Below are 13,344 nucleotides of genomic sequence, written 5' to 3' on the forward strand. Positions count from 1 at the left end.
GAACTTGGGCGATCGATACATGATTTATATTTCTATGTGAAATCGTTTCTTTGTATCATTTTTTTATAGTAACATTCCTCACAGAGGCCTTAGTAATCTTAGGGTTGGATGTCCTATTGAGAATGCATTACAAGTTCCCTCCTGTCAGCAAGGTTGTATGGCTCAACTGGGACAGTCAGATATCAGCAGCCAATCAGCAATTTCAGCTGTTTGATGTTCCTGCATCATTGGTCTAGTGGTAGAATTCGTCGTTGCCATCGACGAGGCCCGTGTTCGATTCACGGATGATGCACACTTTTTTTGTTATTTTTATGCTAGCAGGAGGTATCCATCCATCCTCACGCTGGTGATTTGTCAAATCAACCGGAATATTGCGTGTCAACTCAGGCGCATTGTGCGAGAGATAGGAGGTAAGCGAAGCGATAGCCAAATCTCCAACATAGGGATCCCTATTCCTCTTTGCGCCATCAAAGATGACCCGCTTGCCCTCCAGCGTCGGAGTAGCAGAGTCTTGAGGATCAGTCTCATTGGCAAAGAATGTATCACTGGACATGTCGGTAGTGTAGACACCATCCAACCACCACTGCGTCAGATCTTCATGGGAACACTCGAACTATCCGGTGAATGTGTCGGGTGTCCCAAGAAAATCCGACCACTCAGGTTCAATATTGGATATAGAGACGGACCCATATGGCTGTGTGTATGGGGCATCACTTTCAAGGGCACCGAGCCAGATCTTCATATACCGGAAGCCGTGAAGACCATCTGAGCATACCTGTTCTCCATATTGGCAGCTGGCATTGTTCTTCCAAGTAGCTGGTTCGTTGGCAACAGCAATTTGATCGGAGCCAGTAATTATTTTCTGTCCCTAATTTGGTATTAGTATTGTCTAGCACGAAAGAGCCACGTTCGAAACGTACGTCTGGCAGATTATCCGATCTCGTAAAATCACTCGTATTTGTTAGGAACTGCTGGGTTTCCCTAAACGCAAATTTCAACCCTGGAAGTCCCTGAGACGAATTCGTCGACTGACCGAAATCGATCGATACTACACCGACCACATTCTGACCGAAGTCAACAACAATGGAGGGAATATCAAGGTCGTCTGGCTTGCAAGTTAAGATTGTTGGAGCATCATTGTTTCCTAAATAGCATACGTTGCCGGTAATATTTGCAGCCAAAATGCCCTTTGGTTTCACGATCGAAGTGTTGGGCGAGCGGACATACTTATGCCAGGTGCGTTCTCCATAGATATCTCCTTTGACAGCCGCAGCGCTGCAGCCAGCACCCAAAGCTAGAATGGTGATGCTCGTTTTGGCTATGATAGGTGTCATAGTATTGATTTTGATTCTTTTCCTTTGCAGATAGTGACCTGATGGGCGTACTTAAGGTGGCTCAGGCACGGACAGACGGGATCTTCCGAATGTCGAATGCAATGCGGTTTACATAGAGTTTCTTCACCACTTGAAGCCGGGCTAATTCATACCAAGCTCATAAAGAGAGGGAAAAGCTGACGCTGATTCAAAGCTGGAAAACAAAAGCGTGTCCAAGATGGCCACTTGGGTGACAATAGGTCAGCGATGCCACCCGCTCGCATTATGGAATACTTCCAACCCCGCAACCTTGTCTGCAGCTACTTCCACAGGGATTGATTCAATTTTCTGACTAATTAGTTATGTTGATATCCAGAATCTACACATTTGATGTTAAAACTATTCGCCTGTTTCGTGTCATGTATACTCAACCGCCCTAAGCCGAATTTGGACACTCCACCCTAGAACGCGGGACTCCATCACAGTATCGCATCAATGCTTACTTTCTCCTCCCAAATCTAACCAATTGACATAGCCGCGACTATTCTCCGTCTATAACATGGCAAACAGCCCCCTTGTACTACCTCGTCCCGGGACAGTCAAGTCCAACGAGCCACCAATCCAAGCACCATCCGAAGCCGACTTCCGCGCAGCATTCGGCAACCTGCTACCGTCGGCATCATATCTGCAGACAACAAACGGCAAAGTCGCATACTACGAGCTATCACCCTCTTCTCTTGCACCAGCAGACGCTAAGAAGCCAATCTCCCGTGTCCTATTTGTGCATGGTGTCCAAACACCCGCAATCGGCCTGCAACCATTAGCAAGCGTGCTATCTTCGCATTTCCCGTGTGCGCAATGTGTACTCGTGGACCTATGGGGCCACGGGATCACCGAGACGCCAATTGCTCCACATGAAGCGGCCCTCTTTCATTCATTACTTGAGGCTGTGATGGTGCATCTCCGGTGGGAGACTGCCCATTTTGTTGGTTACTCGTTTGGTGGGTCCACCACTGCTAGTTTCGCGGCTGCGTTTTCCCACCGCGTTGCTTCTATGGTGCTGGTCGCGCCCGCGGGTTTACTGCGCTCTACGCAATTTAATGAGTTGCAAAGGAGCTATTTGCGCGGTGGCGAGGGATTAGAGGATGCGGCGCGCTCGTGGATTATGGAATTCCTCGAGGGAGGGCAGTTAGTTGTTCCTTCGGATTGGAAGGAAAGGGTGGGTCGAGGCGAAGTGGTTGCAGAGGCGGTTCGGGACTGGGAAATGAAGGAGCATCAAGGCCATGCGGCAAGTGTAGTTGGTATTTTCAGAGATGGCGGGGTCTTGGATCAACATGCTGAATTTGCTGAAGCGGCGACAAAGGGCATTGACAGTTTATGTGTCTTAGGAGAGTTGGATGACTTGTGCAGTGTGCAGGACTTGCATGATGTTGGCATGCGAAATGTTTCTGTTGTTCCGCAAGTGGGACATGGCGTTGTGAGGCAAAAAGTGCCAGAGGTTGCCCGGCTCATTGAGGATTTCTGGCACAAGCTCGAGTAGCGGTGTCTACCTCTTTACGAGGGAATGCCTTCACTAATTCACCTGGCTACAAGGGATTTGGCCACACAAACTTAGAGCCCTTTTCAAAATTGCTGTTCTCTAACACAACTTCCGTACTACGCCAAATCCGAACTAAATCTATGTTTTTGGTGATATTGAATTTCTGCCATTTCATGCGGCGAATTCTCTCTCATATGGATCGAGCCCTTCTTACAGAAGCTGGTGAGCATTCGCCAATGGTCGAAACCTGCTACTGCATGCTAGCACTACAGCTATAATACGAGAAGGGCAAGATAAGAAAGAGGAATAACAACTAAACCAAGCGGAAAAGACTTTGAGGTGTATGAAGGGTATATGTAAACAAGCACTGTGATATATCTGCCATGGTGAACCATCATTGCTATTAGAACTGAGGAAATCCATGCTCAACCCATGTATCTACAAATCCCTCCACTCACGCATCATATCCGCATCCGCTTTCCCCCCACAAAGCCGCTTCTCAACACTAGGTCTAGAAAAAGCCCTCTTGTACCCAGGCGGAAAACACTCAGCCCCAATAGCAACAACGTAAGGCTCAGCTACAAGTCCCGAATCAACCAAACGCCCCGCATCCCAGAAGACGTATCCCATATCCCTAAGGAGAGCATTAGATGGAGAATCTGGTTTGACATGCGTGTCGAAACTAGTTCCCCATTTCCACCCCAGATTGTGTTGGTCGACTTCATCACAGTCAATGGAAACCACTTTGCCGTGATACAGGGTCGTTTTGGATTTCTCGTCCATGTTGTCATTTGTCATACCCCCAGTAACAAAGTAATCATTGATATCCAGATCATGCGAATGCCGTTCTGATTTGAGGAGGACATGTTTGAGGTCTCGGGAGGGTAGGTTGTTCAAGGAGAGGATATAAGCCGGACCGCAGGAAATGAGATATTTGACATGATTATCGTGAAATGGTGCGCCGCGATAATTCGTTGTCAAGAGGAATAGTCCGCAGCCTTTGAGTGTTTTGCCAATGCCAGCGTCATCATTTCCACTTGGGGTATCATCTTCCTGATCAGATTTCCTTTCGACGCCCGCATCGAGAAGACCCTTTTCAGAATAGAAAGCAAGAAAATCATCCTCTACCCGTTCACAAAGTGCCTCCACAAACTTTGCAAGGAATTGTCTAACGCAGATAATTTCTTCGAATTCGTGCTGTTGGAATTGAGAACTGAAGCTCATGAGAATCTGGATGAAATTCATCGCGGAACTTTTATCCTGGAGCTGAAGGACTCGATGGAATCTGGCAAAAATTTCACAGCGATAGAATGCACGCTGGAGACGGGCTCGTTCTGTATGTGATACTTTTGCTCTTGGGGTTGTCGTTGGAGATGGTACAGGGGAGTGATTTTGGTCATGATCATTTGGGAATAAATGGCGCAGTGACCAATGACAGAATGTATCGATGAGGCGTTCGACATTTGCTTGAAAATTGAACATTGTTTCCAGGTTGTCGTTGTCTACTTTGAACACATCATGATTCTGAGACCGGCGTTTGCGGTCGGTGGCGAAGATAGAAAAGCATTCTGCTTTTAGTTTTGTGATTTTGACGCCTGATTTGATCTGCCGTCGGTTTATTTGAGCATCCAAGGCTGAATAGGCGTCTGCTCGACATGTTGGGTGGATTGCTCGGGTCAGGGTATTCCTTTGAAGATGCTGTCTGTAGGCGATGAAAGTTCGGTATAAGTTTGGTGAGGCGTGTACAGCGGCGACTAGATCGAGTGGTGACGATATGTTTTCGAGAGTGAGTAGCAAGATCTCTGGAGAGAGAGACTCCAGCGCCATGGCGTGAAGATGGGATAAAAGTCCCCGCAAAGTTGATGGGTTGAGGCTCCGCTGGTGACCCTTGGATGGCTCTCATTGGTCAGCCTTGTGCATTATTCATGACCTTAATTTGTGTCTGTGAATCATTTTGAGCTTATTTGGGCGGCAGAGCCAGCAGTGAAATATGTTTCTGTTTCCAGCCTATGTTACGGATCTAAGAAGCGGGCAATTATCATGATAGTACCATGTTGCCAATAGCATATTCCCAGACTAACGCATATGTACGAACATACAATTCAGACCAATACTCGACTAGATACACAGATACACAGCCAGCCAGCAACAGGCGAGAAAGGGAGATAAGAAAACAGTCCATGAAAATACCAAAGACCCAAGTCAACATGAAACACAGCCAAAGGATCATTCACTCAGACCAAAATCAATGGTTACGAGAAGAGATTAATCACCGATAAAACGAAGCCGGGTTAGACCCAGCTGCGCCGCCCTGAGGGGGCTGGTATGCCTGGTATTCGCCCGTGCCAGCAGGAGCTGGAGGCGCCGGGCTATATGATGTGTACTGTGCTGGCTGGGATGTTGCGCCAGGGACTGGGGGAGGCTGATGCGAGGGTGGGGGTTGATGGGAAGCGGCGGGGGAGTTGGGATACGGGGGTTGCTGAAATTGGTGAGGGATTTGTTGGGGCATGGTAGACACTGGAGGGATCTGGGGTGTGTCATCGGTAGAGTAGACCGATGGCGAGTAGTCTTGTTGTTGTTGTTGTTGCTGCTGCTGCTGGAATTGCTGGTGGCCGGCAGGAAGGCCTTGGGCCTGGGCGCCTGGGGGATAAGGTAGGCGCTGAGCAGGAGCAGGGTGGTCGACGGGAGAGTCGTAAGCAGATGTTCCTAGTTCTTGAGGGTGGTCGTATGTAGACTGGGGACGGTGCTGGACAGGCGCGTAGGGGTCAGATTGAGGTGCTTGCTGCTGCACTGGTGGTGCGATAGCTGGGACTTGGTTGCGAGGATCAGGGGAGTGAGATGCTGGGCGGTATGGCATTGTCTGCTCGCCGCCGTAGTATGGTGCAGTTGCCTGGATTGGTGTGGTATCTTGAATGAGAGTTAGCTACCAGTATAGTGAGAGGATTCCGAATTGTACATACCTTGGGGTCTAGGGCTGAAGTATCGCGACTCGGCTTGAGGAGGACCCGCATAACCAGCAGCGGCAGCACCTGGGTAAGCGTATTGCGGTTGGGGAGGTCGGCCATATTGAGGCTGTGTAGGATGAGCCATCGATGCCTCCAGCAGGGACTCATAATCACGACGAGCTTTAATGAACTTCTCATTGAGCTGAGTGAATTCATCTGTAAATGTGTGAGCAGGGTTCTGGGTTATTGTACGAGCAGTGATTACCTTTCTTCTGCGAATACTTGCCAATCAACTCAATAAGCTTTGGCCGGATCTTCAAAGTAGCCTCATAGAGATTGCTGATCTCCTCGTTTTCTGACACATTCAGGTCTGTGTTGCGGGTGCTGAGCAAGGTAAGGAGCTTTTCAACACTCTTAATTTGACCAAAAACATCTGCTTCCATCTGAGCCTCTCGCTGCAATTCATCCACAGTGGGGTCGGGCAACTTTTCCACGTAGTTGAGAGGGAAAATTCCGGTCTGGCCCCTCAAAGAACCCTTCCACCAGTCCTTGTAAACCGATTCGAGGACTGCAATGATGTCGCCTTTGCGGAATTGAAGCTCGCCGGGCTCAGAAGGCTGGAAGTCGAACAAGGCTCTCACGCGCGACACGGTAGCTACTGAAGTGCCTGACAGAACGGGCTGGGCTTCAGCGGGCTCGGCTGGATTGGCTTGGGCCAGTGTAGCTGCTGATACCGCGGCTGAAGCAGGAGCAGCTGAAGACTCCGCTCGGGCAGCGGGAGCACCGGCGGGGCCTGAGGGCTTGTCTTTAATGGAGAGAGCAAGGGCCATTTGGAGTTCTTCCTCTTCCATCCGACGGTCGACATCGGTAATCTCACGTTTGCCTGGCTTTGATGGCGGCTGCAAGTTCGGGTCTGAATATGGTTAGTTCAGCACAATTGCCAAATCCGGAATATCTGGTGCATACTTGTAGTTTTTAACTTCATATAGGCCTGCTCCATGATACCGAAGTCGGGGTTGGATGCAAACATCTGTGTCCATTCCTCCATGCGCTCCAGAATCTTCGACTTGACTTGTTGATGCGTGTTCTGGAAGGTTGTCAATACCCACGATTAAAGTATTCAGCGAAATATGATGGCTGCTTACCCGATCATTCGCCAGACGCAGTAGCGCATCAGTAAAGCTTCTAGAAGCCAGCTCACGATGGATCTTAAGACCACAGTTCTGCGCCAACGAATTGCCGAGCTGTCACAAGTCAGAAAAACAAGAAAAAGCCTCAGCCCATAATGCCCCAATGGCACAGGAAAAACCACGAACCTCCAATGTATAGAGCTGCACATTAGCATTTCGATGCGCAAGTCTCTTAATCATAGCAGCAACAGCTTCCTTCGCACTGAAATGAAAGTCAGCACAAGACCCTCGAACAAAGCGCAAGGAAATCCACATACCCCGACTCTTCAGAGCCAACTTTATCACAAACATCCTAAACCGCAAATCCATAAATCAGTCCACATCCCAGGCCAGTATCCAGGAACCATATCTCCAATCCACGCACCAGAATATATTCCCAATTCTCAGATGTCAGGTTCTCATCCGTCGCCTTGGCTGTAGGGAGATCTAGGTCAGTATTCAAGTACCAGAGCGCCCGAGCAGCATGTGCCCTCCTGCAAAGGAAAGAACAATATGAATCTTACCGACAGCATCATCAAAAGCATTCTGTTGCGCGCGAAACATCGCAGCTGTATTCCCTCAAGAGAGGTCTGTAACGACGGGTTGGGAAGTCGGGCAGCGATCCGATTCCGATTTGGTATGTGGCAAGTTGATCGTCTGGACGTCAATATAAATCAAAAGTCGCAGTATAGGCAGCGACAAGCTATATCCAAGCTTCTCCTCGGATTCTCGAACCAGGACCGGCGTGCGTCTCGGGGATGGTAGTTGTGCAGCGAATGCGGGGAGTCCACAAGCGACCTGGAACGGTGCGGTATGGGCGGTGTGGATGGGATGGGGTTGTAGATGACCCTTTTTGCGAGTAGCTGAAAGCGACTGGGGAGTTGGTGACGCTGGGGGTTCGTCTTGGGTCTCTTGGGAAATAGGAGCTGGAGGCTATGTTTCCTGGTTGTGTACGGAGCCTTGGGGACTATCACCTGAGTCAGCATTATGACGATGTTATATAGCAGCCTAGGTTACTTAGTTTGTTTGCCACCTTACTTTGTTTATGGTATTTTATTGTTTATTGTTCATTTATTGACTATGGCACCTGATAGGGGAATATTTCAGGGATTGTTCAAAGATATTAGCGCGGCAAAAAGTTACTTGCAAGCAGTTGATAGTCGGTCGTATTCGTATCAAGAAGCTTCTCTTGCAAGTTCACTTCTGCCTAGGAGTGGGTTTTTATCCATAAGCTACTCCTTTTGCCTGAATTTTCCGCCCCCTATGTACTTGAATTCCTCTGCCACTTCTTGGCGTTCTCGTTCCATATTAGTGCTCAGCCCTTGCCGCTTTTTGCTCACTGAGTGCAATTGAGCACGCCCCTGAGCGCTCTGACCTGCTCACTGAGCATAGCTGAGCATAGGCATGAGCGGCTTGAGTAAGCTACATCAATAAAATGCAACACGCTAATTGTATCACGTGCAACTCTTCTCTAGATCGTCGCCATCGTCCCATCAAAAAAAAAAATTGGCGTCGTCAATGCGACCGTTCGCTCTGGACCTGTCGGTCTCCCACTTCTGGCTTTGTGTGAGACCACGCCGAGTCTCTGGGTTTGGTTCGGTAAGCGAAGTAGAATTCTCAGCTGACGTGTAGTACAATATGGTTCATTTGTAGAAGAGACTAAACGCTGACCACGCTGACCCTGGAGAGGGTCAGCGGGTGTGAACTAAATATAGGACTAGCCCTGCTCCGGGCGGTGAAGCAGTACTATACTGCCACAATTCCTGAGGCATGCAGTCACGCCTCAGGGGCAACATGGATGTCAGTGCTGCATTCATGAATACGGATTGGGAACCGGAATTATAGTAATTCCGAATGAGCGGAATACTAATGATGAGCATAGCATAAATAGCAAGAAATAGCAAGTAATAAATGACAGAGATTTGAATGCCCTTATTGGCTGAGCAAGTTACGGAAGACAGCAAGTTCCAACAATGGATAGTCGATGGTCCTGACACTCGTCACCAATCAATGCGTGACTGTAACTTACTGATGGGCCACCGAGAGCCAACCAATCCATCTGTCATCAAAGTCACGTGCAACATCCTACACCTGGGAACCTCCAGGCATTCAGGGAGAAGAGAAACCGCGATTATGCCTAGTGAGCGAAAGCATGATCCGCCCTGGTCGGACACGCACCAACAGGCCACCTTGGGCCTGCGACCTACCATCTTAATGAATACTACGCTAACCTTTATGACGTCAACCACGTGACCTAGACAAAGAGCTACTTCCAGAGGCTACTCCACGGGAGTAGAAAAAAGGAGTAGACAACGAGAATAAGCCTAAGCCCTTCTCTACTCCCTAGGAGTAGCCTGTGGGGGTAGCTAGACGAAGAATATATAAGGACACTCCCTTATGTACTTAGTTTAGTTCTTCGTGTTCAATCCTACATTGTTCCTTGTGTTTACTACTCTGAATTTCAGTGACTCTTTACTTGATAATAACTTGACAACACTCACGAGTAGACCAATACTTCGGTAGGTTCAACTTGAGTACAATTTGGGCACAAATGGAATCAAGAAATGGAATAAGCCTATTGACAAATATCTCCAGCCACATTAGGCACAGAACCTTTGAACTTCCGTGCTTAAATGATCAGCTGTCACACATGCCCATGTATAGTTATTTTTGTCTCTTATCACCGCGGCACCCACATAATAATTGCATACGTCTGAAATTTTCAGGACTGAGTTGATATCGTTCCAGATTACATCTCCTGGAATAGGTTGAAGCGGGGTTTGAGACGCCCGGCAGAACATTCTAAATCCACCACCAGCGGTAATTTCTCTTGGTATATTGTAGAAGGAAGGGGTTTTTTGGCCGTGGGATTGATAAAGGTTGGTCAGGGTTTGCTGCATGTTGGTATTCACATTACAAATGTGCATGTGGATTTGCTTCTGAGTTATGGAGTGCGCAGAGTTTATAGCCAACGCCTGATTGTTGGGGTCAGACGCTATCTTCTGGCCAAAGTCCCACGCAGAGGTTGCCAGTGTTTGATATTGTTGCAGATAGAGAATGTTTGGTATCAGTAAACTCGTAGAGGCTAATTGGCTATTGACCTTGAGCCAGAAGGGTGCGTTGGGGTTGCTTTGCTTGCACCCACCGTTCTTCAAGCAAGAACAGATGGCTTCGAACCATATCCAACAGCCGAAACAACAGTGATTGTGCTCTCCCGCGCAAGAGGAATCACAATCCTGCAACTGGACCTGTGAATCCTGCGGCTGTGTACACTTTTGATTTAGCGGAGTAGCTTGACACTTGTTGTCGCATGTATGATCGCTCCCATGACACACACAAGCCCCAAGATTATTGTTCTGGATCTGATCGCTTGTGCAATCTGATGGAGTAGTGGATAGACCAGCGGATTGACCAGCGATCCTTTGAATCAAGATCAGGGACAGTGAGATAATGGCAGCCAGTGAGATTGTTTGGGGGACCATTTTGAAACATAGAGGACTGGTTCGTGATATGTCAGAACCAACGCAAAATGTGAGAGGATTGTTGGGCGATGCGCGGAGTGTTGCATGTAAAATATTTGGAGTAAAGAACAATATCCTCAACCCATGCGAACACGTACATATATATGATCGTCTGGCCAGACAGGCCATTCATTTACCATTTGCGGTATCCTATGGTTAGGATAATACAATCCTTCGCTTCATTTGATAACCATGTGAAGGAAGACAATGTATGACTCGATTACGGGGCTGGAATATTCCATTGTGATAGAATCTAGATAGTTCAATGCTCAATATAGAACTATAGCCGTTTGCGGAAATCTAACGGTATAGTTAAGATGACCGTCGGCCTAGGGAGATCTTTAGGCTTCAGCTCGCCACCACTATTACCACAGATCAAATGTATGGTTCATAGCTCATATAGTAATGATGACCACCTTTGGTATCATCGATAAAAGCTAGGATTTGCCGCAAATGATGCGCCCTGACATCCAGAGATGCGATATTTGCCACCGAAGATTAAAGCGACCGGAGAGATTCAGTACTGCATCTTACTCCCATAATTCCTAGATGGCTCAGTTCGTTTTGCCCTCAGACCAAGCTTGCCGTTGATTGATTACCGAAAGCCTCGTAGAACGACGTTATTACTGTTGATTTACATGACTCAGCAAAAGGTACATCGATCGAGTCGATGTAAGGAGGGCGGGGAAGTAGCCTAATTTGGAACAGTGCACCTCAAGTGGGGTGCTGGGAAACTGTCTGAGAGAGTGTTACAGTAAGGTAAAGCTGATTTCGAATATTCCAATCAGACATGTTGTATCACTCATAGGGGCGAGTTTGAATATACTTCGAGATATCAAAGATTTAAGACGTACTAATTTGTCTCACTCATATATTTGCACCAACTATAGCAACGTCTTGTATGTTATAATCTTTCCTATACTCCTTAGAGGCTTTGGCTGTATTTACGCACGACTAACGGGTCGTCGCTAGGTTAGAAGATTCCAGGTTATACTTACCTATGCTTCTCTGCTTCCAACGTCAACGATCTATCTCTTAACCGTACCGTTGCCTGTCGGGCCTTATACGGGCTAAGTCCTTTTGTGGGTATCGAGAAGCGATGCCAGGTAGAGCGCCGAACAGATCTATACCGAAGTATTGGTCTGGTCGTAGTATTGTCAAGTTATACTCAAGTAAGAGTCACCAAAGGTTTCTGAACAGTAGACATAAGTAACAAAATGTGATAATTGAACACGAAGAACTAAACTGGATATATGAATGAGTGTCCTTATATATCCTGAGTTCTTCCTCCGTAGATGAGTAGAAAGTAGAATAGTAGATTTGCCGTGGCAAGATCTACTTGTTGATAATTGACCTTTCTACTACTTGCATGATCACGTGGTTAGTGCCGTAAACTAGGTATAGTCATACGGGACAATTGTCGTTTGTGCCCATAAGGCCGAAAGAGGCCTTTTTGGCGTGCGTCTGAAATCCAGTATATAGAGTCACATATACATCGGATTTTAGGCCGCGCGACCAATGGCTTTTTCTTTCCGTTTTAGTGCTCACCCCTTGCCGCTTTTTGCTCACTGAGTAAAACTGAGCACGCCCCTGAGCCTTACATAAGCAATGAAATTGCAACTGAGCATCACGTGTTCGCTACGTAAGCCAAATGACTCGCTCATACGATCCCACTCACTGAGCGTGACCTGACAACTCTAACTTGCTCACTGAGCGCGACTTAAGCAAAGCGGGAGGGCTGAGTCAAACAGCTTACCTTAATAAATTGCACCACGCTAGCCCCGTCTAATGCAGTCTTTAACTAACACACACCGTCGTCCCCTTAACGAATGGATGTCATAGCGGTCGATCCTAGTTGCAAAGTGGGGCCACATTTATTGCATTACTATCCTACGGCTATACCACTATTCAACTCGTCGAGTTTCGTATCCCCGTGACCGTCTCTACATAGTTGCGGAAAATATCCCACCCTCAATTTTGGGGTTTACAACACCGAGGAATATCTCAGAAATAACTAACTGAATGGGTTGTACTGTAAATCCTGTCTGTTGATTCATCTACTTCTTTTCTCGCTTGATCTTTGATAATGCTTGCCGCTTGCTCCTAGGAATACGACTTCAACTCTGGCGATCTCGGTATCTAATATCTAGACCTATCGATCATGTCTCCTAGACAGTCTGGCCTCCTATAATGGCATTCGCGGCCCCTTATTTGCCTACCTAAAAATACCTCATACTAACTAGATAAAGCCTGATAGGTATTCCTAGGGCCTCTACACTTACCTATCGCTCTAAGGTGATTGCTAAGACGGAAGTAATTACTAGGAGCGAAATCACTAGACGCAGCCTATCAAATATTTTACATGAAACTAGGTCTTGATTAATACCACCGCAACTGGGCCGACCGGGTTCAAACTTTCACAGTGCTCATAATATCTAGTCAAGGAGAAATTCTTTGTCTTCAAACGACAGGCCTTTAATTAAGGGACTTGGACCATATCAAAAACTTGGACGTTATATGTTCATGGACCCCACTTTTCCCTCCCCACTTGGTCAACCAGAGGCCCCCAAAAAACCCTGAATGTCATACAGAGTTAGGAGTGATCTACAGATCTTGGCACTGGCCATTGTGATTAAACAGAATCAAAAACGGCTTGGGCCGCCTTCTTAGGTGGAGAAAGGGCTATTTTTGTACCTTTGCGTCCCAGCCTCCCTAGGATTGTCGATAACATGAAAATCTTTCAAGTGACAATTGAAGGGCCAGCACTTGCACGCAACGACTGAGAGATGTATACATAGTCTATCTCCTTAGGAAAGGCAAACTGAAAAGATGTATCCAAGATGCCGTGCCTCACGA

The 13,344-nt window shown here is 47.4% G+C and overlaps 4 protein-coding genes across 4 annotated transcripts; 1 reads left to right on the top strand and 3 right to left on the bottom strand.

Moving 5' to 3' along the window:
* Positions 1-232: 232 nt before the first annotated feature.
* N7508_001232 (uncharacterized protein) lies at positions 233-1,334 on the bottom strand (the record flags this gene model as incomplete). The annotated part of the gene is made up of 3 exons (XM_058459298.1): positions 233-613; positions 776-868; positions 921-1,334. The coding sequence occupies 3 exons, from the start codon at positions 1,332-1,334 to the stop codon at positions 233-235; spliced, it is 888 nt and encodes a 295-aa protein (XP_058322830.1).
* Positions 1,335-1,872: 538 nt separating this feature from the next.
* N7508_001233 (alpha/beta fold hydrolase) lies at positions 1,873-2,853 on the top strand (the record flags this gene model as incomplete). The annotated part of the gene is made up of 1 exon (XM_058459299.1): positions 1,873-2,853. One exon carries the CDS (start codon positions 1,873-1,875, stop codon positions 2,851-2,853), a length of 981 nt encoding a protein of 326 aa, XP_058322831.1.
* A 438-nt stretch (positions 2,854-3,291) lies between these two features.
* On the bottom strand, positions 3,292-4,680 carry N7508_001234 (uncharacterized protein; the record flags this gene model as incomplete). The annotated part of the gene is made up of 1 exon (XM_058459300.1): positions 3,292-4,680. The coding sequence occupies one exon, from the start codon at positions 4,678-4,680 to the stop codon at positions 3,292-3,294; it is 1,389 nt and encodes a 462-aa protein (XP_058322832.1).
* A 442-nt stretch (positions 4,681-5,122) lies between these two features.
* Positions 5,123-7,531, bottom strand: N7508_001235 (ESCRT-0 subunit protein HSE1; the record flags this gene model as incomplete). The annotated part of the gene is made up of 9 exons (XM_058459301.1): positions 5,123-5,760; positions 5,814-6,014; positions 6,064-6,711; positions 6,765-6,885; positions 6,944-7,042; positions 7,115-7,190; positions 7,246-7,280; positions 7,353-7,402; positions 7,492-7,531. 9 exons carry the CDS (start codon positions 7,529-7,531, stop codon positions 5,123-5,125), a joined length of 1,908 nt encoding a protein of 635 aa, XP_058322833.1.
* Positions 7,532-13,344: the final 5,813 nt, after the last annotated feature.

The sequence above is a fragment of the Penicillium antarcticum genome (genome assembly GCF_028974205.1).
Source record: "Penicillium antarcticum strain IBT 31339 chromosome Unknown utg000002l_segment0_segment0, whole genome shotgun sequence".
Classification (NCBI taxonomy): Eukaryota; Fungi; Ascomycota; class Eurotiomycetes; order Eurotiales; family Aspergillaceae; genus Penicillium; species Penicillium antarcticum.